At 42.3% G+C, this 26,324-nt stretch overlaps 1 protein-coding gene across 1 annotated transcript in view; it reads left to right on the top strand.

Annotated features, from left to right (window-relative positions):
- The first annotated feature begins 234 nt into the window (after window positions 1–234).
- SEMA3C (semaphorin 3C) overlaps window positions 235–26,324 on the top strand; it is a 169,053-nt gene continuing 142,963 nt past the window's right edge. The window contains exons 1-2 of the mRNA XM_077807872.1: window positions 235–340; window positions 3,591–3,731. Of these exons, the coding sequence (XP_077663998.1) occupies window positions 3,629–3,731 (103 nt within the window). The 5' untranslated portion in view covers window positions 235–340; window positions 3,591–3,628. The remainder of the gene's footprint in view (window positions 341–3,590; window positions 3,732–26,324) is intronic.

Here is a 26,324-nt window from a genome sequence, read left to right as displayed (position 1 = left end):
CAGCCTTGGGTTCGCTGCCTCTGTAAAGCGCTGGCTGGAGGGCAGTAGGACCAGAGTGAGTGGTGACTGTAATTGGAAACCAAAGCTTTCACCGTCATAGCTCAGCTACTTTCCATTCACTCTTAGGTGCTTAATTAAAGAACGAGGAGAAGAGTTCCCGGTCCTTATAGCAATAAGGATTATTTTACAAAGAAACTGGGAGGACGTTTGCAACCACCAGGAGGAAAAGATTTTCTACAATGAGCCAGGTTTGGAACGAAAGTGTTCTGGTCAAAGGAGTGGAGTCCATAAACTGATAGAAATTTGATGGCATTGCATTACTGATTCCTTCAGTAGCTAGGTAAGCACGATTGAAAGTTCTCTTTCAGCACTGTCACAGATGTGAAATGGGATTGCTGAATTTTTGCCACAGTTCATGGCAATGATGTTTTTCACAACGGCATAATCCTTATTTTTCTTGCAGTGGATGAGTTGAGGTGCAGAGAGTAATTCTGGAATTCAGCCTTGAGCATATGACACCTGCACGGCGCTTTACAGTGAAGTTATACACTACTTTTCTAAAGCAGTGGAGCATTTCTTTAAAAAAACAAAAACACAAAAACAACCAGAAAAAGAACTACACGTGAATGCAACGTTCCCTCTTCACTTTAACAAGTTTGTTACTCACACTGTGAAAACAGGAACACGCAGTGAGAAATGAAACTAGTTTTTGTGTCTGTGCTAAAGGGGAGCACTTGTAAGGTTTTAGAGCAGTTGCTTACCGATAAAGGTCATGTGTTCGGGATACGTTGATTTGACTTACTGTCGTGACTTTCTAGAGATAAATACAGAACTGGGATTTTAGCCCAAACTGGGATTCTGAACTGAAATGAGTTTGTGTTCAATTGCCAAGGGGCCCTAAAATTCCTACAATTCAACATATTTCCATTCTCTAACTCGCATGTCAAAGAAGGCTGTAATAACGAAGCCATGAAATACCTTTATGGCAGCAATATGCCTTTATTATACGGACCTAACAACAGGGCAAGGAGCATGCAGTTTATTGTTTGGATCTTATATTGCCTGTCACGTTTGTGTAACAGTGGAAATTTGCAATTCAAGCAGTGAAGTATAGCAGTATTTCACTCATAAAACTGATGCAATTAGATTTGGCTAGGAAGGTGGAAGGAGAAGGGAAAGAGTGGTGAAGGATTTTTATTTTTGACAGTTTCTCCCAATATGATTTAGCAGAACAGAAATAACCCTTTAGTTTCCTCCCTTTTCCTTCCCATCTGTATTTCAAAGAAGGCATCGTACTACTACTGTAGAATACTAATCCCATTGCATCTGTTAAAATCACGTTTGGTATGATTGGCCATTTGTTTTGGCCCGACAAAGCAATCTTATCAGGGTTAATGGCATTTCTGTGATTGAAGAAGGTTAAGCAGAAGGCTATCCCATGGGCTAGTGGTAGGGTATCGAATTTAAAACCCACAAAGCAGTGTTAATACTGGAATTGGTGCAGCTTGTTTTAAAATTATTTTTGGCAAAGGCTATACAAGTATAATTGTATTAGTTAGCGAACCCTTAAAAATTAACTGGGTCTGTTCCAAAATACGTTGTTTCCTTTTGTACTTCAGCTCTGTATTTGGGAAATTGCCCGCATTAATGGTTTTGTCAGTTAGCAGAGAAACACCACAATACCTGATCTTGATGCATTAGTCAGCTCCAGATCAGCTGCAAGGGATCTGACTGTTGCAGAAACTCTCTCTCTCTCTCTCTCTCTCTCTCTCCGCTTTCCCCAGCCCCCAAGTTTAGTATGAAATTCTGGGGCAGATTGTAGCTCATTTAAAAAAGATTTACAGTAAGTGAATAATGGATGACTGAGGCATGGTAATGAGACATTGAGCCTTTCAACTCTGAGTCAACTGTGTGAATCCAATCCAAATTGGGACTGATCTGAAAGCTGTCATTATCTGACAGCTGTTTACTGCCCTATATGAAACTAGTTGGAAGTTAGAGCCAGTTCTTTTAGGACAGATGTTAGTCTCACCAGAGAGGGCAAGGACTGAATGGACACAGATACAGAACTACTGTCTTCACCCTTAGAGGTGATCCTGCTGGAGTATATTTAAGGGGCAGTGTGGAGTAGTTTGCATTAGCATAGTCCAGGTAATATCAATTCTCAGGATAAACAAAAACTTTCAGTTTCTAATGTTCTTACTCTGTGGTAATTCTTCGACACTAAGGGCCACATCCTGCAAGATGCTGAGTGCCCTTGCCTCCCATTGAATCAGTGTAACCTCTTTATGATAGCACCCTCAGAAAGCACTGAATAGCATGCAGAAGAGGGATTGTTCTTATTAAAAAGATAGCCAGAAGTTGGTATATTAAAAATGCGGTTAGAAATCAGTATAAATGGAGTCTATTCAGAGAATAAACTTGGGAGCTAATTCTCCACTCCATTGCACCAGTTTTATGCTGGTGTAAATCCATTGATATCAAAGGAGGTACACTGATGTAAAATGGGTGTAATTGAATCAAGGGGGAATCAGAGCCTAGTTGTGTGTGACCATAGAAACCTCTCTTAATCTCTCTGAAGCCTCCATTTCTGTGTCTGTAAAATGGGGCTAGTTATACTTGCCTGTTTCTCAGGCTGTATTCATTAGGCTTTGGAAAGTGGTTTGAGATACATGAATGGGAGCTGTTGTACAAGTGCTAAGTCTTAGTGGGAGGTTTTGTTTTATGGGCTCCCATTGGCTCCACTAGACTTTGGATCAGGCCCTATATGAGCCACTTTGGAATTAGAAAAGCAGCACGTTTGTAGTATTCTTCCTTGAAAAGCTACTCAGAAAGGTGAGTTCTATCAGATACGCAAATACACCTACCAGGGTTATGTGAAGGGAGTGAAGCAATGGATTGAACAGAGTATTTATATATCATATAGTATGAAGTATTCCTATTATAAAACACAAATCTGGGACTAAACTCCCTGATGGGATTATCCTAAGCAACAGTTGACAAATGTTAGGTGTAAAGAGTGAGGGTGAAATCCTGGCTCTATTGAAGTCAATGGTAGTTTTGCCATTGACTTAATAAGACCGGTATTTCACTTTGTCTTTTTTGTTGTTTCTTATATACTAGAAAATACACTATGTAAAAAAATAAAACAAGCAGACCCGAAGTTTAAAAACTGTATTGATTAAACATGATGTACAGTAAGGAGAGAGGTCTAAATATATCAACCAGCTTTTATTCATGAAACATTATCCCCTGTCCTTGCTTTGCTCTGCCTTGACATTTAGCATAATTATTTTTCCAGCAAGTAGAATTGTCCTTATTGAAATAAACTGGGTCTAATCCTGCAGTCTTTACTCACCTAAAACTTTATATCTATTTGTCCTAAGTAAAATGCTTACAATTCTTTTAGTGCCAACACAGAACATATCCAGACAAAACATTTCAGATTTGAAAAGAAAAAGCAGAAGTGTCATATATTATAGCTTCAATCTGGCAAAGTTCTCTGACACCTACTGTTCTGTACTGTTGATTTTGGTCCACACAATTTATATAATGTAAAATTAGTAATGGGCTCTTTTTTCTCCTTTTAGGTTTTATTTCTTGGATATTAAGTTGCACATCTGAAGATATGGCATTTCTAGCAGTCCACGTGTTGATTGGGATGTTTATTTACTCTAGCACTGTAAAAGGATCCTCACAGCCTCAGGCCAGGGTGTTCTTAACATTCAATGGTAAGAAAGCAGATAAACATTCCTAAGCAAATGTTATTGTAGAACATTTTCTTCTTTCCATTCAATCCAATAACTGAGTAATAAATAAGGATGATGGCTTCTAAATGCATGTCCACATAATTGTTGTTTTTTTAATTATTTGTATACTGTAGTGCCTAAGAGCCCAGTGCTGAGGTTAACTATTACATAGAGTTTAGCAGTAATTACAGGCACAAATAAACGGGGTTTATTTTATTTTTTCTTTTCTTTTTAAAGGTGTAATTATGGCTTAGGCAGACTTAACGCATGTATTCCTTTCCTTAATTTTTTTGTATTTTTAAAGGTAATTATTACAGTGCATATTGCGATGTATAAAGTGCATGGCCAACAATTGCAAAAGAGATCAGTGATTCTGGTTGCCTCCATATTTTGGTGCCCATCTAGAAACACCTTTAAAGAGACTAGATTTTCTGAAAAGGGTGAGGACTCACCGTCTGAAAATCAGGCCTTTTTAAGGGATCTTAATTTGAGCATAAAAAAATCACCTGTCATTTTGTACACTATTGGTTTTGTGTGTACTGTATATACACTAAGTAGTGGGTATGCATATGAATTTTAAATTCACATGGGGTCAAATTACTGATGCCCATATATTGTAAACAGGCTATAAAAATGCTTGTTTTCAAAATGCATGCACAGTTCACTTCTAAAACTTCCTTCCTTTAAAATGCTGAGTGGTACTTTGTCATAATAGGGATGTAAAAGTTTTAAAACTCTGCATTTAATTGCAAAACCGGACCTCCTTGCATGCTGGCTGTTAGCATTTATGGTGGTGATTCCATGTGTTATTGTAGTAATTTTTTCCCCTCTGTGTATTTGTATGAGAATTTCCTAGAGGTTTTGACAAATGCTGTGCTTAAATGAAAAGAATCAAATGCTGCAAAATATGCTTTGAATTGATGTTTTCTGCATATGCTGTTTCCAGGGCTGGAATGGAAATTTGTGAGATTACACATTTCATGAAATTTAGAAGGAATTCAATCCTCAGGCGACGCCATTTTGCCAGACTTATCTGTCAGCCCATGCTGCTCCGGTTCCAAACCACTTGCAAGTGTGACTAAGTCATCTAGCCCATAGTAAAGAAATATAAGAAGAATAAGTGGGAAAGGCCACTCAGCCAGTCAGAAGCTATTTGCGTTTTTATGACTGACCCCATTTATTCTATTATTGCTTCTATCACACAAATGTCTGGAAAGCTGTTGCACTTGCTTTATTATTCGTTGTCTGAAACTGTGAGCCCAGTCGCCTCTGAAGATATGTGCCCTCTGGGCCTATCAATTCAATTAAATTAATATTAGTAACTATTTGGCACTTAATATTCAGATCCCTCACCCTTACACAGATGCTGGCCTTTGGCCTGTCTTTGAATCACATGGAGCAGCTCCTGCCTGCACTAGGGCAGTTTTGCACTGGTCTCCTGGTGCACAGCTGCCCTGAAGCTGGCAGGTCTTGACACTTGAAAATTTCCACCCCACGCAGGGAAAACCTTGGGTAGCATAGAGTCACCTTAATGATTCCTACACCGCTCTACTACCAGGACTTTGGTGTAGTGGTTATGGCATGGAGAAAATGGGTGTGACCAGGGTGTCTTTAGTATAAGTTAAAGCAGCCAAGGTGGTTGTAAGTTGCTCCCTGGGATCAACCTGGTGACCTCAATGCCAGTTAATGGGCTGCATAGTGACTGTAAGCCTCTCCTCACTTCTAGGCAATGATAAATGCACAAGGGACAGATCAAAGGATCTGTTTTCTTTGTTTTTATATTTCCCTTCTTTCTTTCACGGGAGGTGGGGAAGTAGGTCTATCATGATTCTCCACCGCACTCTCTATTTTTTCCACTGGCCCAAATATTCCACATGTTGGTAACCCTATTTCTGGTGGCAGAATTCCCCCCAAACTGGTAATATCCAGAGAAACACATGGTAAATGTTAAGTATAACAAATGTCTTTTCCATCTCTAATAGTCCTAATTCCATCCTGGGAAAACAGAGTGTAGAGGTAAATTCTATGCTTAATAGGTCATTTCCACTTCTAATTTCCATGATTCTGAGATTTTAGGGTAGCAGCTCCAGCATATCAGGGAAGGTATTATTGGAAAGAAGCCCACCCAAAGAGGAATGATTGCAAAGTATTGTACATTGTACAGTAATAGGTGCTGAACATGATGGGCCAGATCCTCTGTGAGTGTAAATTGGCACTGGCGTTAAGGTAACTATTTTGGTGCTGAGACGCAGTGGCCACCTGGAAGACCAAAGGATGTTTAAGCTTTGAGTCAGTATTCCTCACTACTGAGTCTAACCTTCCAGGATGTCAAAATTTAGCAAACTCTGACCCCAGGCTCAGCCTGGACAGAGGCAAAGTCTGCTATGAGTGTGTGGTGCTGCTCTAGCCAGAGCTGGAACAGGCTTATACAAACCAAACCACACTATTTTTCACATTAAATAGCACAGAAAATAGCCTAGCTGTCCCTAATTTGAGAAAAACTGAATAGGGTGTCTTAGTTTGAACAAAAAGAAAAGGAGTACTTGTGGCACCTTAGAGACTAACAAATTTATTTGAGCATAAGCTTTCGTGAGCTACAGCCCACTTCATTGGATGCATGCAGTGGAAAATACAGTGGGGAGATTTATATACACAGAGAACATGAAACAATGGGTGTAACCATACACACTGTAACAAGAGTGATCAGGTGAGGTGAGCTATTACCAGCAGGAGAGCGGGGGCGAAGAGGGGAACCTTTTGTAGTGATAATCAAGGTGGGCCATTTCCAGCAGTTGACAAGAATGTCTGAGGAACAGTGTGTGTATGTGTGTGTGGGGGGGAACACATGGGGAAATAGTTTTACTTTGTGTAATGACCCATCCACTCCCAGTCTTTCTTCAAGCCTAAATTAATTGTATCCAATTTGCAAATTAATTCCAGTTCAGCAGTCTCTCATTGGAGTCTGTTTTTGAAGTTTTTTTTTAAAGAATTGCCACTTTTAGGTCTGTAATGGAGTGATCAAAGAGATTGAAGTGTTCTCCAACTGGTTTTTGAATGTTATAATTCTTGACATCTGATTTGTGTCCATTTATTCTTTTACATAGCGACTGTCCAGTTTGGCCAATGTACATGGCAGAGGGGTATTGCTGGCACATGATGGCATATATCACATTGGTAGATGTGCAGGTGAATGAGCCTGTGATAGTGTGGCTGATGTGATTAGGACCTATGATGATGTCCCCTGAATAGATATGTGGACACAGTTGGCAACGGGCTTTGTTGCAAGGATAGGTTCCTGGGTTAGTGGTTCTGTTGTGTGGTGTGTGGTTGCTGGTGAGTATTTGCTTCAGGTTGGGGGGCTGTCTGTAAGCAAGGACTGGCCTGTCTCCCAAGATCTGTGAGAGTGATGGGTCGTCCTTCAGGATAGGTTGTAGATCCTTGATGATGCGTTGGAGAGGTTTTAGCAGGGGTCTGAAGGTGATGGCTAGTGGCGTTCTGTTATTTTCTTTGATGGGCCGGTCCTGTAGTAGATAACTTCTGGGTACTCTTCTGGCTCTGTCAATCTGTTTCTTCACTTCAGCAGATACGTGTTGTAGTTGTAAGAATGCTTGATAGAGATCTTGTAGGTGTTTGTCTCTGTCCTAGGGGTTAGAGCAAATGAGGTTGTATCGTAGAGCTTGGCTGTAGACAATGGATCGTGTGGTGTGCTCTGGATGAAAGCCGGAGGCATGTAGGTAGGAATAGCGGTCAGTAGGTTTCCGGTATAGGGTGGTGTTTATGTGACCATCGCTTATTAGCACCGTAGTGTCCAGGAAGTGGATCTCTTGTGTGGACTGGTCCAGGCTGAGGTTGATGGTGGGATGAAAATCGTTGAAATCATGGTGGAATTCCTCAAGGGCTTCTTTTCCATGGATTCAGATGATGAAGATGTCATCAATGTAGCGCAAGTAGAGTAGGGGCATTAGGGGATGAGAGCTGAGGAAGCGTTGTTCTAAGTCAGCCATAAAATTGTTGGCATACTGTGGGGCTATGCAGGTATCCATAGCAGTGCCGCTGATTTGAAGGTATACATTGTCCCCAAATGTGAAATAGTTATGGGTGAGGACAAAATCACAAAGTTCAGCCACCAGGTTTGCCGTGACATTATCGGGGTACTGTTCCTGATGGCTTGTAGTCCATCTTTGTGTGGAATGTTGGTGTAGAGGGCTTCGACATCCATAGTGGCTAGGATGGTGTTTTCAGGAAGATCACAGATGGATTGCAGTTTCCTCAGGAAGTCAGTGGTGTCTCGAAGATAGCTAGGAGTGCTGGTAGCGTAGGGCTTGAGGAGGGAGTCTAAATTGCCAGACAGTCCTGCTGTCAGGGTGCCAATGCCTGAGATGATGGGCGTCCAGGATTTCCAGGTTTATGGATCTTGGGTAGCAGATAGAATACCCCAAGTCGGGATTCCAGGGGTGTGTCTGTGCGGATTTGTTCGTGTGCTTTTTCAGGGAGTTTCTTGAGCAAATGGTGTAGTTTCTTTTGGTAACCCTCAGTGGGATCAGAGGATAATGGCTTGTAGAAAGTGGTGTTGGAGAGCTGCCTAGCAGCCTCTTGTTCATATTCTGACCTATTCATGATGACGACAGCACCTCCTTTGTCAGCCTTTTTGATTATGATGTCAGAGTTGTTTCTGAGGCTGTGGATGGCATTGTGTTCTGCACGGCTGAGGTTATGGGGCAAGTGATGCTGCTTTTCCACAATTTCAGCCCATGCACGTCGGCGGAAGCACTCTATGTAGAAGTCCAGTCTGTTGTTTCAACCTTCAGGAGGAGTCCATCCAGAATCCTTCTTTTTGTAGTCTTGGTAGGAAAGTCTCTGTGGGTTAGTATGTTGTTCAGAGGTGTGTTGGAAATATTCCTTGAGTTGGAGACATCGAAAATAGGATTCTAGGTCACCACAGAACTGTATCATGTTCGTGGGGGTGGACGGGCAGAAGGAGAGGCCCCGAGATAGGAGAGATTCTTCTGCTGGGCTAAGAGTATAGTTGGATAGATTAACAATATTGCTGGGTTTTGAACAGGAGCTTCCACTTTTTACAGATCTCAACTGGATGACCTAGCAAGCACAGGAGGAATGGTCCTGCAGTTAGGGTGTTAGCCTGAGACTCAGCAGAGCTGAGTTCCATTCCTTGGTTTGCTACAGTTGTCCTGTATGACCTGGAGGAAATCACTTAGTCTCTCTGTGCCTCAGCTGCCCATCTGCAAAGGGGGGGATACTTCTGCCCATCTGCAAAGGGGGGGATAGTACTTCTACTAATAGTACCTCAGGGGTGCTGTGAGGATAGGGTGACCAGATGTCCTGATTTTATAGGGACAGTTCCGATTTTGGGGTCTTTTTCTTATATCGTCTCCTATTACCCCACTCCCCCGTCCCAATTTTTCACACTTGCTGTCTGGTCAGCCTCTGTGAGGATAAATACATTAAAAGATTGTGAAGTACTCAGATGCTATGGTAACAACCCCCTTTTGGCCAGCACTGCCTACTTTTGGTACTGCCCCTCCCTTCCATAAGTGGAGTTAGATCTGTTTTATTCCACCGCAACCTATTCTTTTGGTGAAGTGCCCATCCACAAGGGGTTCTGCCACAATTCAGGCCCTGGTGAATTTAACACAATTTTTGTAGAATAATGAATATTGCAATATCTTTGCTTTGAGCCAGATTCTACTACTCTTATATAAATAGCCCCTTACCCCAGATTGCTATTTAGTGTGAAAAACAGTGACAGTCTCTATCCCTCAGAGAAGAGAAGTAGTAGTCATGGGAGCTCCCAAGCCTCACAAGGCTGTGTTGTGACTGTGTTTAAATGGACTGATCTAATAATTTCCTCTCAGTGCCTCAGCTATTAGCCATATTCATGGATTTCCTCTGAATCTGCTCTGAATTTTGCACATCAAAATGTCAAGCCTAGAACAATTTTCTTTTGTTTTTCAATAGAGTATATGTTTTGAATTCCTTGCTTTTTAACAACTCTTTATGAGTCTCTGAAGTAAACAATTATATAAAAAAATTATACATATATATATGTAATATATTCAGCATCATCTGAAGCACTGAGTGGTAAGCTCTCCTTGTAAAATAAAAACAGTAAGTTTATTTTTTATTAAGTTTGCTTTCCAGATGGTCAGAAGAGCTTTGGGATGTGAAAAGGGATTTCTTAGCTTGCTGTGTTTGACAGGAAAATTGCCCCATCTACAGTACAATGGGACCACTATTGTGCACTATTCTGACAGAAAAAGGTGAAATGTGATGCTGTTTACTCTTCAAATGTGACAATGCCGCCTTTCAGCTTTAGTGTACTTCCAAGTCCATCCTCTTTAATAATAATCTCTTTACCAGAAGATACTGCATGTAAAAATTGTTGATTTTTGGTAGAATGATTTTCACTTTAAAAAAAAATGCATATTATGAAAATTTAACTATTTTTATCAGCCCTTGTGGTTTAAACATAATGAAATTAGGCAACAATGACCAGTCAAGTCATTCCTCTTAACTCAGAATGTCTGTGCGAGATTGTTCATGTTTTGGATTGGATTCATGTCTCGCTATTATAATAGCAGTACATACAGGAATAAGACGGAAAAGGGCGGGGGGGAGAGAATGCAATCAGGAGGAAAAAAAAGACTGATGCATTTTAAAGCTGACCTGATCTTCTAGGAACAAGTCCCTTTATGTTCACATAACAGCATTTGACATAGGGAAATCCAGTCAGCAACTTGACCCATTCCGTTTTTCCATCTGGAAAGATAGAGATCTGAAATGACTGAATCATTAGTTGCTTTCATTCCTTGTCATGCTTTGCACCAAGAAGGAAATGTAATTAAAAGTAAGCCACTTTAATATCTTGAGGGTCTGATGAGTTTTGCAATTAATTTCAATGGGAGCAGGATTACACCCTTAATTTCTATTTTTGAAATCAGGAATATGTTCCCCTTTCTATTTAAAATAGAGTTTGTGACTCATTTGCTATTGTTAAATGTTTATTTGACGTTTGTGTGGAATTTACCATTGTATGTGCCTTACATGCCTTAAAAATTCCAATGTCCTGCATACATTATGCCTGATTTTCTATTGCCTTTTATGTTGTACCCTCATTTAAATCTGTGCAAAGTGAAGTCACCTTAGAATCGAACCATTCACTTTGCATGGGTATAAGTGACTAGACAAGGCATAAATCCATGGAGAATCAGGCTCAGGAATCCACTAATCTGGAGTGGCAGTTTTATCATCCCATCATTGTCCTGTTAGCTGTAGTGGCCAGATCCTCTGCTTCATTGCTTTTGCACTCAGCAGAGCTGAGAAGAGAAAGGGGGAGGAGGGAAGGAAGGTAGCTTTAAGATCCTCTAATTCTGGAGTTGTGAGGGTGTGTGTGTGGGGTGGGGGAGGGGGAGGGAAAAGCCACCCCAGGATATATTAGAGCATTCTAAATCTATACAATTTAGCAGAAGACGAATACTATCTATAATTACCTCATGGACTACTGAGACCAATCCCGGCTGTTTCTGATTCCACCAACGTATACTCTTGTGCACACACATTCCTCAGTGCTACTACAGAGGTAAGAAAATGAGGTTTTGGGGCTCAATCCTACACTCCTCCCATGGACAAAGCTCTTCTTGAAGCCAGGGGAGTCTTGTCTAAGTAAGAGATGCAGGATCAGGCCCCAGGGTAGCACAAAGTTTGCTTTGGTTTCAATTTACATATAGCTACAATTCAAGTATGGAGTTTCATGTGCTCCCAAACCATAAGTGCTGCATTGTTCTGAAGCAGTGCAATGCTGCTCCAGATAGTTTTTGAGCCTTAGACCTTTTAAGCAAACCTGTTTTGACTTTTGAATTCATAGTGGAATGCCCAGACCAGGTGAGTTTCACAGGTTTCAGGCTTTGCTGTGCGCATTTCACACAGCCATGTCCATAACACCAGAGTCAAACAGAAGTTTCCCATGTAGATCCCCCACTGCCTTCACTGGAAATGCCACATAAGTAATGGAACAGGGTCTAAGTTTGTTCAAGTTTAGAGACAGCTGTGTCTCTCCACAAGGCTTAAAACTTACTAGAACAAGTAAACAACTTCAGCTAACTTAATTAATAGTAATTAAAAAGCATAAAATGTCACTAGAGCAGCAGCAACACTTTTTCAACTGTCAACGTGTTTTAAAAGATTTAATGTAACCCCTGTGGTTGCCCTCCAGGAGAAACAAAGAAACCGAGAACCACTTTCTTCTAGCTTTTGAGCAACAGCAATACAGCTTGTTTTCAAACAATCCCTCATTGTAATGCTAATGTTAACCACACTTAATAAAAAGTTCATTTATTATTTGGGCTACTTTGTGGTGTTGACAGTCCAAGTAGTCAATAGTTTTGTGGTCAAATAGTTGAGGGGCTCTTTGGTGTTGTTCATGTAATGAAAGCTACTTCCAAATGGAAGCGACCGTTGTAGGGTAAAAGACTACTTATAAAACCCCAAAAGGCCTATCAATCTGAGATTTTATTTCTGTTTTGAATGCAGAACTCATCAAGCTTCTCTCAGCTGTTATCATAGCATCATTGTATTCTGGGAATCCTCGACTACATTTTTTAAAGTAACTAGTAGTTTTCTGTTCCCAACTTTAGGGATCTTCTTAAGGGTATGTGTCTAAACTACACACTAAGCTCGGGTGCTGACTCAGGTTTGAGCCCAAGCCCCATTTCCATCCACACACAAATCAGTATGACTTGGGTCAGCAAGCGCTCAGGACCCAGGTCCCAGGATCCAGCTGTGGGCATGAATCCAAGCCCATGTCCTGCTGTGACTCAGGTCCAAACCCTATCATGCTGCAGTAGATCGGATGCAGGTCAAGCCACAGTCTTGAGTCAGAAGGTTGGTGTAGTACAGTATGGATGCATCTGCAAAGCTGTAAAACCCGGGTCCAGCAACTATAAACCCAGGTTCACAGTGGTATGTGACACTCAAGCAAAACCTTGGAAACACTAAGTTGACAAGCCCAGGTCACGCAGACTTGAGGTTGGTAGATGTACCCAGAGTGGCCTAATTTTTAGAAAGTGCTGTACACCCACCCTCTGAAAATCAGGCCCCTTTATCTCAAACTGAACACCTAAAATCACAAGTCACTTCTGAAAATTTGGGACCACAGACTATAAAGCTCAACATTACACTTCATTTTTTAAAATAGAGAAGTAGGTACCCTTGTCTCTGATGGAAGTGATAGCCAAATAGTCTGATTGTATTAAAATCCATACATCTAAATTACAAAGACAAAGTTGTGTTTGTTTTTTTAAAATTGTATTAGCCATTCAGAAGCAAGCAGCCCACCTCTGTGTGTAAAAAATGTTTATTTTTAAGTGGGTTCATTTAGCTTGCTGTTTTGTTAAAACTGTGCTGTGCCAATGTGGATATAATGGAGGTAATGTTACATCTGCATAATTAACTGAAATATTTAAACTGGGCACATACGGATTTTTTTTTAAAATCCTCCTATAAGAAGCATTAAAGGAAGTGCTGGGTCATGGGAAAAGCCCAGTGTTCTTTGGAAGTGCTCCACCTACAGAGCTCTCATTGATAAGTAACCAGTCTTCTTTCATCAGTCCTTATTTTGTAGCACTGTCGTTCAATTGACTGTAGTGGAATGACTTTTGACAGTGCATGTGAGGGGATACTCAGACTTGCTTTCCCAAGGTGATGTGTGGGGTGAATTATGAACTTCAGCTATGAAAACTAATCATACAGTGAAGTCAGGGGGATTGGCAAGGTGAAACAAGGTTTTGTCTGGTCTGTTCACCAGTGAATCTGTAAAGCCATTAGAGGAAATTATGAGTAATAAATAACTGCAAAAGATGGAAGATGATGGAGAATCAAGCCCAAAATCTGGTAAAATGCTTGCTAATTCAGTCCTTTGTTGAATTCACAAATTAATTTACTCATCAGAGTGCTAAGAGCTCTATTTCTTTCACTCCACCACAGTAACAATATATTCTAACAGGGATGGGCTGTGTCCCTTAACTTTCTCACATTCTCAGTCTTTGGAGATTTGGATGAATGGACGCTGGCTCTGAACTACCTCCGGTGTTGACTTTGGTTTAGCAAATGTCAAGCCGGTCTGAGCTTGCTTTGACAAACCCTCCCTATTTTAATCCTCTCTAGTTGTCACAGAAGAAATGGAATGGTCAATCCCATTATTCCCTTGCTTCAATTTTGCCTTCTGTTCCCTGTTCCAGGCCAAACACTGTAGTCCCTACTCAGGTAGAGATCATATTGACAACAGTGTACAATGCATCTTCTGTTACTTTAAAAAAAAAAATACAAATAGGAAAAAGCATTGACCTGCCTAGTATCCTAACATGAATTATAAGAATATCAGTAACAAGAGCTGCACCATGGGCCATTTTCTACAAAACAGTATACATACTCAAAGAGTTCACAGTGCACTTTGATATATGATGCTTCAGAAGCCTCTGTGTGTGTGTGTATGAGAGAGAGATTATTACTGACAGGTGACACACAAAAATTACTCATTTTTATTGGAGGGTGTTGAGTGAGCTCCTTCAGTAAATAAGCAAATGGAATAGATGTTATGCTCTTCTCATTTGGACTGATTATTTCTTCCTTCAGCATGGATGCTTTGATCTTTTCAATGTAGGTTTCTATTTGACTCCAGCAACACTCCCTTATAGAGGACTGAGCATTCCTGCTGCCCCCCCTCCCCTTTTTTTTTTTTCTTTTTAACCTAAGAAGCTTTAGTACTAAGGACACAATTTGCTGGTGCATTCTATGCCTTCCTGGTAAATGTTACATTTATACAGTGATGTTTCATTCCTAAGGATCCCAATGCATGTGGCATACTTATGGAATCCTTTCATGCACTGCTGACAGTGTAATTGTTTGGGGGATAGAACGCCTACTCACTAATGTGATTTTCATGAGTCACTTGTTAAAATCCTGCTACCAAACTGATGGGAGGATTGGGAGTAACTGCACTGCCTCTTCATGGGAATCACTCCTTCCATGGATATGACTACATCACCCCTGGTATTGATGTTTTTTCCCCAGAGGGTCATAAAAATACTTTGGGAGAGAAAATCTTTTGCCTTTAAAATAAACCAGATTTTGCCATTAGCATGGACCCAACTTTTTATTCTGTGTTTGTACAGCACCTAGCACAATGGGATCCTGGTCCATGACTAGGGCTCCTAGGCACTATGGTAATATAATTAATGATCTCAGAAGTGGATATCACTGGGGTCCTTACAAAATCTCCATTACCTCGCATTTCAAAGTACACAAGTACACAAAGCTGAGCTCTAGTGAGGATATTTTCAGGAATATAGTATACATATTTTCTACCTACAGAGTTAATATAAGTGTATTTGCCAAGCTATGTAATCCTATTATATAGAGAGATGTGCCAGTAATTTGTTTAAATGTGAGAATGAATGAATAAAAGTCACAGTATTTCACACCTCCTATCTACACGGCAGCCTGGTACATGAAGTTTATCATGCTCTAAGGGGAACATTTTTCTGGGAGCTCTCTCTTAAAATATACTGGCAGCACATCACTTCAGCAACTGTTCACCAGTGTAGCCAGAGTAAATTCATATAAGGGAGTGAAAAGAAATACAACATCTATTTGAAACTGTAGATGCCATTTAGATAAGCATTCTGGGCCCAAAACTGTTGGGTGCTGAGTACTTCCTGAGAGGGTCTGAGCACCCTCAAATTGACAGGAGTTCAGGGCATTCAGCATACTGCAGCAGTTTCTCAGCACCTGATAGGACTGAGCTCTTAGTACTCTCTCAAAATAGATTTTGGCCAGGACATCAGGACATGACACCCCTATGCTTGTTCTAAGTGCCATGTGATTTTTTCAATGACCACAGTAATCTTGGGGAGGGAGCATGGGGTAATTTTTTTACTATATGAAGTATTTATTCCCAGTACAAATGTCAAGAACCAGTATGGTTGCATGTAATATAACATTTAGCAGTTGTTTGGGACTTCACACACAGACTTTTAAGCTGTCCTATTTAATTTAGTTAGCTACTGCTGGGATAAATGATTACCTCAGTAAAATTACCTTCTAGCATGTGCGTTGCCAAGTTGCTTAATGGAAGAATTTTGTCTTAAATTGGATTTTCTACAAAATTAATAGCCAAGAGGAGCTTGGATCCAAATTCTTTCATTAAAGGCATTGCTTTCACCCATTAAAAGGGTCAGACTTACACTCTGAAATGTGGAATAAGGACTTTATAGTCATACAGTAAATGTAAATGTGTCAGATCAACATTCACATTCATCTGTTCTTTCTATTAATCTACTTTTACTCTTCCCTTTGCAGTTCTAAAGTTTCCTTTTTGCCTTAAGATCATTTATGTCATATTCCAGCAGCTCTAAACAGCCTGCTATATCCTTCTCATAGAATAAGTGGCTTTCCTGACTTCCTTTCTCTGAGGCCTTTTAAACTCCCATTGTCCTTCCCAATTTCTTAGTGAAAAATGTTTATTATAGCCTCAGCTTTCACAAGTAGCATGTGATACAGAATAAATCCATTCATGGAGATTCAGCTTGGCAAATATGTTGCTTCTTTGAACAGCTGCATAAATCATTCTGTAACCCTTTATGGCCCAGTTTAAGTTAGCTGGTGAAGTGGATATACGAGGCAAAGGGGGTATGTTATATGAGGCAGATGTTTGACCACTATATCACTTCAAGAAATGACGGTCAGGGTTGGTGAGGAGCATTTTTTCCCTACCTCTTAACATACCAGAGCAAGGCTGCCAAAATCAATACAGGAGGAGAAGAAAATAAATTGGAAGGCAGAAAATTGAATGTGTCTGCAAAATTTAGATAGCAAATCAAATGATGGGATAAATGTGCTGGGAAACCTCCTACAACCTCAGTTACTAGAGATGGAAAAAGTCAAACGCATATGGAAAACATGCTCAGCTTTAATTCCTCCACGTAGATGTGTGATTCATATTGGATGTGGATGTGATCTGGTTTGATCCCAAAGTGCGTTAGAAAGTACGGGCCTGACTTCTGTGTTTGGAGCTGCCACTGATGGCAACAGGAGCACTCAGCTCAGATGATTTACAAGATTGGATTCTGGACCTGCCCAGGGATCACCTGGCCTGACACTGAAGCACGGACATCTCTGGAGTGAAGCATCGCTATATTTTTAACAGCATATAACACCACCACGTGGTATTTGGGGACAGGGAATGGAGACGAATACTGTATTCTACTGAACTGCTGAGGAAATTTGAGGAGGTAGGATGTACTTACCCAAGAATTTCACCTGGTTCCAAAAGCGAGACTGATGTGCCCATGTGAAAAGTGCCATCTTGACTAACCTTAGGAGATCTAGACCTCAGTTTGATGCCTTATCAAAAAGATGGCACTGCCTCCCAACACCAGTATTCACCCAATCTAAATAAGATGAAGAGCTTAACCTTACTAAATTGCCAACGCTGTTTCCTGCAGCACCCTGAAAATATGATCAACCTCTGTGTTACTGTTTAGCTTGAACACCTGAAAATGGAAGAAATTGAGACTTCTATGAGAATATTGCCTTTAAAACACTTGCATGGTAAAAGGAACCCTTCCAGTTTTTAAAAGTTCCTCCTCATTCTGCTGTTGCATTCACTCCAACCTACAGAATCCCTATCATTTCAGTTTTGTGAGAGGGCTTTTTTGAGTGAACACAGTATTCAGTATGCAGAGTATTCTTAGAAGCCAGACTAGTAAAATGGAATAAAACAATGCAAGTATTGTCATCCCCCCAAATGGCATTTTCTGTTTCATTAGTAAGAACCAATTAAGATTTTCTAAAAGAAAAGGCTGGCATTTCTTCAAAAGTTACATTTAGAGGTCTGATAGGGTTTAGTTGGAATGGAGAGTTGATCCTGGGCTTAGATTTTTTTGGTGGGTTTAATGTGAGTACATCTGGAATTTTTAAAGCTCATTCTGTTAAAAACCTCACTTCCTGCCACAGTTCAGAATAACTGTATCAGCTGCACTATTTCCTTAATGTACATTACCTACAGCAAAGAGAAAAGAGGCTAAAACCTTCAGGAGTTTTGTTGTACTTTGTATTCAGGATATTTATATGGATTTAGGCAAAGGAAGTATGCTTGACTATGCAATATGAAGCTGTGTTTGTCTGGAAACCCAGCATGTCTCGATATCAGTATCCCCATCCCCAAGTTACAACAGCATTTGCCACATGCACATGAACTGTTTGCTACACCAAGAGACTATGACCATTGCTCTTGCTATGGATCTTTGCGAAAATAGGACCACAACTTTTAAAGCACCATAGCAAGTTAGAAGCACAGATCTCCTGAGTTTCATTTCCTAACACACTTTTGGAACTTTACTCATAGGCACGTACATTTAGGCACCTAAACCCATATTTAGGCACATGTAGCCAGATTTTCAAAGCTCAAGGATCTGTGCCTAAACTGGTAGATAAGCATGTAGGAAATTTTCAAAAGTAATTTTAAGCCTGTCTAATCTTCAAATGCTGTCAATTATATGCAGAGCTGGGGAGCTGTGGTCAGAAGCAAAGCAGGCCAAGGACTATTTCTCATGTATGCACATGGGATATTCAGAGGAGTTTATGGACGAAATTTGTGCCAGATGAGTCAATATTGGAGTAGTTTGGTGGCCCTCTGGCTTCTTTGCATGTATTTTGCAGTTAGGTTGCATAGAATCTAAGACCAGAAGGGATCATTAGATCATATAGGCTGCCCTCTTTACTTTGCACCTGATTTATTTGCAAATGTAGGAATTTGGCCAGAGATGATTCCTTAATTCACATTTACTGCTTAAAAGTGATACATTCATAGAATTATAGAATATCAGGGTTGGAAGAAACCTCAGGAGGTCATCTAGTCCAACCCCCTGCTCAAAGCACGACCAATCCCCAATTAAATCATCCCAGCCAGGGCTTTGTCAAGCCTGACCTTAAAAACTTCTAAGGAAGGAGATTCCACCACCTCCCTCGGTAACGCATTCCAGTGTTTCACCACCCTCCTAGTGAAAAAGTTTTTTCTAATATCCAACCTAAATCTCCCCCACTGCAATTTGAGACCATTACTCCTTGTTCTGTCATCTGCTACCACTGAGAACAGTCTAGAGCCATCCTCTTTGGAACCCCCTTTCAGGTAGTTGAAAGCAGCTATCAAATTCCCCCTTACTCTTCTCTTCCGCAGACTAAACATCCCCAGGATCCTCAGCCTCTCCTCATAAGTCATGCGTTCCAGTCCCCTAATCATTTTTGTTGCCCTCTGCTGGACTCTTTCCAATTTTTCCACATCCTTCCTGTAGTATTCCTGCTGGTAATAGCTTATCTATAAGCTATAATATATATATATATAATCTATAATATCTATAAGCTATTACCAGCAGGACAGTGGGATGGGAGGAGGTATTGTTTCATGGTCTCTGTGTGTATATAATGTCTTCTGCAGTTTCCACCATATGCATCCGATGAAATGAGCTGTAGCTCACGAAAGCTCATGCTCAAATAAATTGGTTAGTCTCTAAGGTGCCACAAGTACTCCTTTTCTTTTTGTGAAGACAGACTAACATGGCTGTTACTCTGAAACCTTTTGAGACATGTTACTAGTATCTATATTATTTCTGAAAGGTGAAAGCTGAATTTAAGAGTATCTAGGTTTTAAGATTCTCTCTTTTTCCTGGTAAACTCACCTCATTATCCATGACAAACAGTTATGATCCCTTTATAATATTGACTGTGAAAATGGCAGATTTCCTCTGTCTTTCCTTTTCTCTTGAACTCTGAAGGCCAGATCCCAATTGGTGAGCAGCTGATTTCAACTGGACTGCTATTCAAGTAACTGCTCAGTGGCTTCACAGTCTTTACCACTTGTCAGCTACCATTCCACAGAGATACAAAATACCAGTATTAAGCCGTTTTCTGGTATTGGACAAACCTGCAAGACGTGATCTGTTGGCCAGACCAACTTTGTATTTCTGAGGAACACAGAAGGGCCTGATTCTCTTCTCACTATTCTAGGGTGTATTGGGAAATGGAGGCACACCAGTTTAAAACTGATGTGAATAAGTTCAGAATCAGGACCATATTATGTTTTTACCATTAAATCCTCGGGGGACGGAGAGGAAGAAGTCCTGTATCTATGGAAGTCAATGAGAGTTTTGCCAAGGATATCAGTGGGACCAGGATTAAACCCTTCGCTTCCATGTCAGTTACGGCCAGTGTGGTTGTGGGTTTTGAGAGATGGCTGTCCATCCACTAGGAACTGGTCTGACACCACCACTTCATCACAGACACCTTCAGATGGTAACTTTTGGTAACACCTTCAGATGGTAACCCTACCCATGACTAAATTCATATGAGCAAACTAGGAGTGAAAGCCTCAGTTTCCCGTCTGCTCTGGAGGGAGAGGAACTGAGGTATTATTAAGGCAAATATTGGGTATTAATACTATTAAGTATTAATTGAGAGCTCTGTCATTTATCTTAAACACTAAGCAAACTTAAGAGCAGTGAATAGAAGTAAAATATAAAGCATAGAAAAGGGTACTGAATCTAGAAATCTAAGTGGGTTTAAACTCCACCATCTAAACCGATCCATTCTGTGCCTCGTGAAGGATACAGGCATATTGGCTATAAAGGGTTATTCATTTTAAACTGATCTTACTTAATCCTAAGGATATGGATTTAAATCCCAGGGCCATTGAAATATATTATCATGAAGCTGCCATCAGCCTTCAAAAGCTTTGTGACAGAAGGCTCTCAGCAGGTGTTATCCAGTGAAAAAGATTGTGGGTGAGATGAAGATGACTTCATTTGTTCTTCAAAAAGTATCAACTTTTAACCTGAAATAATAGAATCCCTCGGTAATTTTGTCTGAAGTATCAGCATCTGTCTTGGTCAGACAAGGGTTATCCTTGGATAGAACAGTTGTTCATCTTCTCTAATGAAGAAAACTAGGGATTTTTGGTATCACAGTTCATAGAAAAATACATTGCCTGTTTTCCCAGCTGCCACACCCTCTCTTGCATGACTCCTGCTGTGTGTGGGAAAAGGAAACTGAAAAAGAAGAAAGAATAGAGGTATTGCTACTCTGGTTTTAAACCGTAACTAATGTCAATACTGCTGCAGAATAAGGCCCTTCTGCTTCCATTTACAGCCCCCAGCAAAACAGGGCAGTCAAGACCCAATACTTACAGCGTATGAATTCTCAATATGGGAGGGTGGCACATGGCCACTCTCAGTTTCTTTACGGCTGGATGAGGGGGTAGGATGGTGATCCTTAAACTAGGAGAGTGAGGTCCCGAAACTGTTTTGCGATTGAAACTCATGGTCATGCTAGGGAGAAGATTAAGAACTGCTGCTCCGATGTAAAACCAGAAACAGATAAAAACCAACCAACAGCTTTCAGGGCTTCTTAATACGTTAAAGGGGCGGGGAATGGGGCACAGAAACTTCCCATCTGCCCCTTCATTTTCAAGTCAATGTTAACAGAAATTCTGTATCAGTTAAAATAAAAATATGTCTACACGGCCCTGCAGTTTTGACTTGGGGGAGATGGGGAAGGATTTGAATTGCAGGGTGCATTAGCATGCTACACTGTAACTTGCCCATGTGGATGCTGCAGGCACAAATTAAAAGGTACCTAGGTCATCTTTTAACTTAGTTCTAGAGGACTAGTGTGCACTGCAATTCACACCCCATAGTCTGAACTGTGGGACTGACTCTAGACAACCCCTTGGGTATCTAGTGTGACAAAACTCTGCATGTGTTATGTATGGGCCAATTGGCTACATCGCAGTCTGGTGGGAGATCCTATTCAAAAGGGAGAAGATGGGCTGGAAAAGAGATTTAATAGGGTGTGTTCTAATGCCCATTGACGTCACTGGGCTTTGGATCAGGCCCATTAATAGGAAGAAAAAGAAATAATAGAGTAAAAGTCTGGCCCACACTGAAGTAGCAGCAAAACTTCCATTGCCCCACTGAGGTCAAAAATTTCATCTTAGAAATCTCCACTTTGTTGTAAAAGTTAACAAAACGCCTGTGGTTATAGAATATCCTCAACAACTTCATGGAAATAAATTGGATGTTTTCTCACTATAAGTAGCCCAGAGATTGGGTGAGATTTATAAATGAAAGTTAGAATTTTGTGTGCCCTTGTTTCCAAAAAGGCTAACAGCATTTTGGGCTGTATGAGTAGGAGCATTGCCAGCATATCGAGGGACGTGATCATTCCCCTCTATTTGGCATTGGTGAGGCCTCATCTGGAGTACTGTGTCCAGTTTTGAGCCCCATACTACAAGGAGGACGTGGAAAAATTGGGAAGAGTCCAGCAGTGGGCAACAAAAATGATCAGGCAGCTGGAGCACATGACTTATGAGGAGAGGCTAAGGGAACTGGGATTATTTAGTCTGCAGAAGAGAAGAATGAGGGAGGATTTGATAGCTGCTTTCAACTACCTGAAAGTGGGTTCCCAAGAGGATGGAGCTAGACTGTTCCTGTTCTGTCACCTGGTACCAGTGAGGAGTAATCATCTCAAGATGCAGTGGGGGAGGTTTAGGTTGGATATTAGGAAAAACTGTTTCACTAGGAGCATGGTGAAGCACTGGAATGGGTTACCTAGGGAGGTGGTGGAATCTCCTTCCTTAGAGGTCTTTAAGATCAAGCTTGACAAAGCCCTGGCTGGGATGATTTAGTTGGGGCTTTGAGCAGGGGGTTGGGCTAGATGACCTCCTGAGGTCCCTTCCAACCCTGATATTCTATGATTCTAAGTGCATCAGTTCTACTGTTTGGAATCTTAGTAAAATCTGAACTACTGCCTCAAAACTTCCCAACTTCAGTATGTACCACTTGTTATACCCAGTGATGAGCTGCCAAAATCTTAACGGGTTCCCTCCTCACCCCACAAGAGATTGTTGCCCACCCCCGCCCCCCAGGACTCCTGCCCCATCCAACCCTGCCACGTTTTTTGACGCCCCTTCCCCCCGGACCACTGCCCCATCCATCCCCCTCCCCGTCCCCTGACTGCCCCCAGAACTGGGCAGAAGGGTCTCATGGGCCACCATAGTGGGTGCACACCCCACCTCTAAGAGCCAGAGGCACCTGCTGGGGGGCAAGGTGGGGAGTCCTGGAGGTGCTTACCTGCGGCAGCTCCCAGGAAGCATCCGGCAGGTCCCTCTGGCTCCTCGGGGCGGGAGAGCGTAGCTCAGGTGGGGGCAGAGGGAGCAGCCACTTCCCCACTGATCACATGAAAAGTGGCACCTTAGGCGCCGACTCCCTGGGTGCTTCCGGACTGGAGCACCCAAGGGGAAAATATGATGGGTGCAGAGCACCCACCGGCAGCTCCCCGCCCCGCGCCCGACCCCAGCTCACCTCTGCTCCGCCTCCTCCGCTGAACGCACCACCCCGCTCTGCTTCTCTGCCCCCTCCCCCGGCTTCCCACGAATCAGCTGTTCGCTGGGAGGGCTGAGAAGCAGGCCATTGCTTCCCGCTCAGGCTGAGGGTGGCGGAGGTGAGCTGGGGCGGGGAGCGGTTCCCCTGTGTGCCCCCCCCCCCCGTTGGGTTACCTGCTGTGGTGCAGGCGGCCCTCCTGCCCCAGCTCACCTCTGCCTCCCTGGGCCTGAGCGGGAAGCCGCAGCTGCTTCTCAGCCTGCCCCAGCTTCCTGCTCAAACAGCTGATGCACGGGAAGCCGGGGGGGCAGGGCGGAGAAGCAGAGCGGGGCGGCGCATTCAGGGGAGGAGGCGGAGCGCAGGTGAGCTGGGGCCAGGGGTGGGACGGGGAGCTGCCGGTGGGTGATCTGCACCCATCCAATTTTCCCCTTGGGTGCTCCAGGGCTGGAGCACCCATGGAGTTGGCGCCTAAGGCGCCACTTTTGGCCGGTTAAATTTAGAAGCCCTTTTAGAACCGGTTGTCCCTAGCAGAACAACCCGTTCTAAAAGGGCTTCTAAATTTAACAACCGGTTCTAGCGAACCGGTGTGAACCAGCTCCAGCTCACCACTGGTTATACCCCTGTATAGCTATTGCCTTCAGATATCCATCAAAACTTTTGGATTCATGCGGTTGCAACTCCAGAAGTCAGGATCAACGAACAAGATGACAGCTGCATAACCTCAGGATGTGCATACTTTACTGTCCTAAGTATCCTCTTGGAAATAAAAAAGGCACACCCTTGCTATGCTCCTCTCCTCAGTGCATGTGCCGGTAATTGCTACTTTATGTAATGTATAGATACAAAGCTTTGGTTTGCAGGTTTGAATTTTCTTCTTTTCTTTTTAGCCACTAATCATCACAGCTACACCCAAACATTTCTTGAGGTTTGTCTGGTTCAGACTGAGCTTAAGAAGATCCTTGTGGTTTCTTTTTTTTTTTTTTTTTTTGCTGTCTTATAACTGGCAGGAGCTAAAGTGGGGCATGTTAAGCAACTACCACAAAAATAAATCAGTAATTTACAAGTTCAGGTGAAGGTCAGAGAAATATTGCTCCTCTGTAATTGTGCTCTTGCATATATTTATCTAATATTTTCATATTTTAGTCTATTTAATTTTCCCTAATCGAGGGAATGTTGTACTACGACTCAGGAAAACCAAGGCCAAAGGATTATTTTGTCTAAGCAGTGCCAAGGCCTGTGATATTTCAGTGGGAAAAAATATGGGTGTGGAAGGAAAGCAGTAATTTATTATTGTCTTGCAGTCAGTTAAATGTATTTCAGGACAAACTGATTCAAGAAGTTTTCTGCCTTTCTACCTGATCAGAATAATAAGCTTCTATTGAAATGAGCCAAACCCCAGACCACGTCTTCAAACATCTCTGAACTTTTAGATGGAAAGAATGTGGAGCCCAGATGTCAGCTAGCCCTCATTTTAGTTTTGATTGTGCAGAACCAAAAATCTGATTGAGGAATGTAACGGGTCTGCTCACCACCCTAGTGCCCAGAGAGTGGCTGCAGGCTTCCTCACTGCAGTCTGCAGCCCTTTTCTGCTGCCAGCTTCCTGTCTGTATGCTAGTCCCATCTGTTCTTTCTCAGCTCCATCATCCATCTGGGGTTACTTAGGCCACAACTGAGGGAAATTAGGTGGCCTATCTGGTTAATTAGTGCCTTCTTAACCTCACTATCCCTTTCCAGGCTGGGGGTGTTTACCCTATTATCATATACTCTCCTTCTCCAGTTTGCAACCCTAGGGGGTACAGATTCCTCCCGCCCTGTATTTTACCAAAGCTGGGCCCACAGGTCATCCCTTTCCTACTTCAGGCCCTCCACCAGGAGATGCAATCTGCCCTGCTCCTCCATAGTGTTTCTGAATTTTTCCCACTGGAACTCCAGGTCTTGCACACCCACTTGCAAGGTCTGCTCTGTGGCTAGCAGCTCTTCATGTAGCCTATTTCTTTGCTCCTCATAACCCCCCAGTACCTTCCCACGTATTCTACCTAGGCTGTGTTTCTTCCTGCCTCCTTCATGCTTATCCTTGTAGGAACCTCACTCTCTCTCTTCCAGTTCCTTCCCACCATCTGTCATTACAGCACAGTCAGCCTTCTCTATTACTGTGATGCCCATGCAGTGAGTCACTACCTCTTCCTACAGGTCCTTAGCCAGAACTTTGCCCCACCCTGGGCTACTGTTCTATTCTTTGTCAGGGCAATGCCTCCTCACATGTCCTGCTTCCCTACAAGACAAGCAAAAGCCTCTCCCTCCTGCTCTCCTAACAGGTTGGATGCCTTTGGGCTTTTCTACATCCTGGCCTTCAGGCCAAGGCTTCTGGTTTCTGTATAGGTGGGGGCATTCTCTTTTTAGGTGGCCCCTCCATCCACAGGCCTAACAGTTCCTTGGCTGGGCTTACAGCCTCTTGGGCCTGGAGCTCACTTCCCACAGGATCCTGAGCGGATATTCTGCTTCTTGGCCAACTTTGCCAAGCAGAAATATCTGTGCCTCATCTCTGCTGGTTTTCTAAGACCTACATGAGTAGGATCTGGGTCCCCCTTTGCTGTTTGTCAGCCCCCTTCAGCAGGAGCAGGAACTCTGAGGTCCACCTCAAGAGAGGCTGCACTTGCCTTCAGCGAAGCAGGCCTCTGCATACTGCAGCTCCATTGTCTATTTCCCTGTTTGTTTCTTTCCTACTTTAGTCTCTCACTGTCCCTTTGTATCGGCGCGACTACATGCTCCATTAGAGCGGTAAGGGAGGCCTTCACCATTATGATACCCAGAAAGTAACTGCAGGCTTCCTCAGTGCAGCTCATTTCAGCTCCCAACCCCCTGCCTTTATACTAGCCTCTCCTTTTCCTTCTCAGCAGGGCTCCATAATCAATCAGCAGTTACCTAGGCCATCTAATTCCCCTCAGGTGTGGCCTACCATTTAATCAGCTCCTTCGCATCCTCATTAACCCTTTCCAGACCAGTGTGGGGTGAACACCTCTGCAAAAGGAGGTTTTGCAAAATCAAAAGCACCCTCAACTTTTCATAGAATATCAGGGTTAGAAGGGACCTCAGGAGGTCATTGAGTCCAACCCCCTGCTCAAAGCAGGGC

Source organism: Eretmochelys imbricata, chromosome 1 (assembly GCF_965152235.1).
Source record: "Eretmochelys imbricata isolate rEreImb1 chromosome 1, rEreImb1.hap1, whole genome shotgun sequence".
NCBI lineage: Eukaryota > Metazoa > Chordata > Testudines > Cheloniidae > Eretmochelys > Eretmochelys imbricata.
This window is presented reverse-complemented; position numbering and strand designations above follow the sequence as displayed.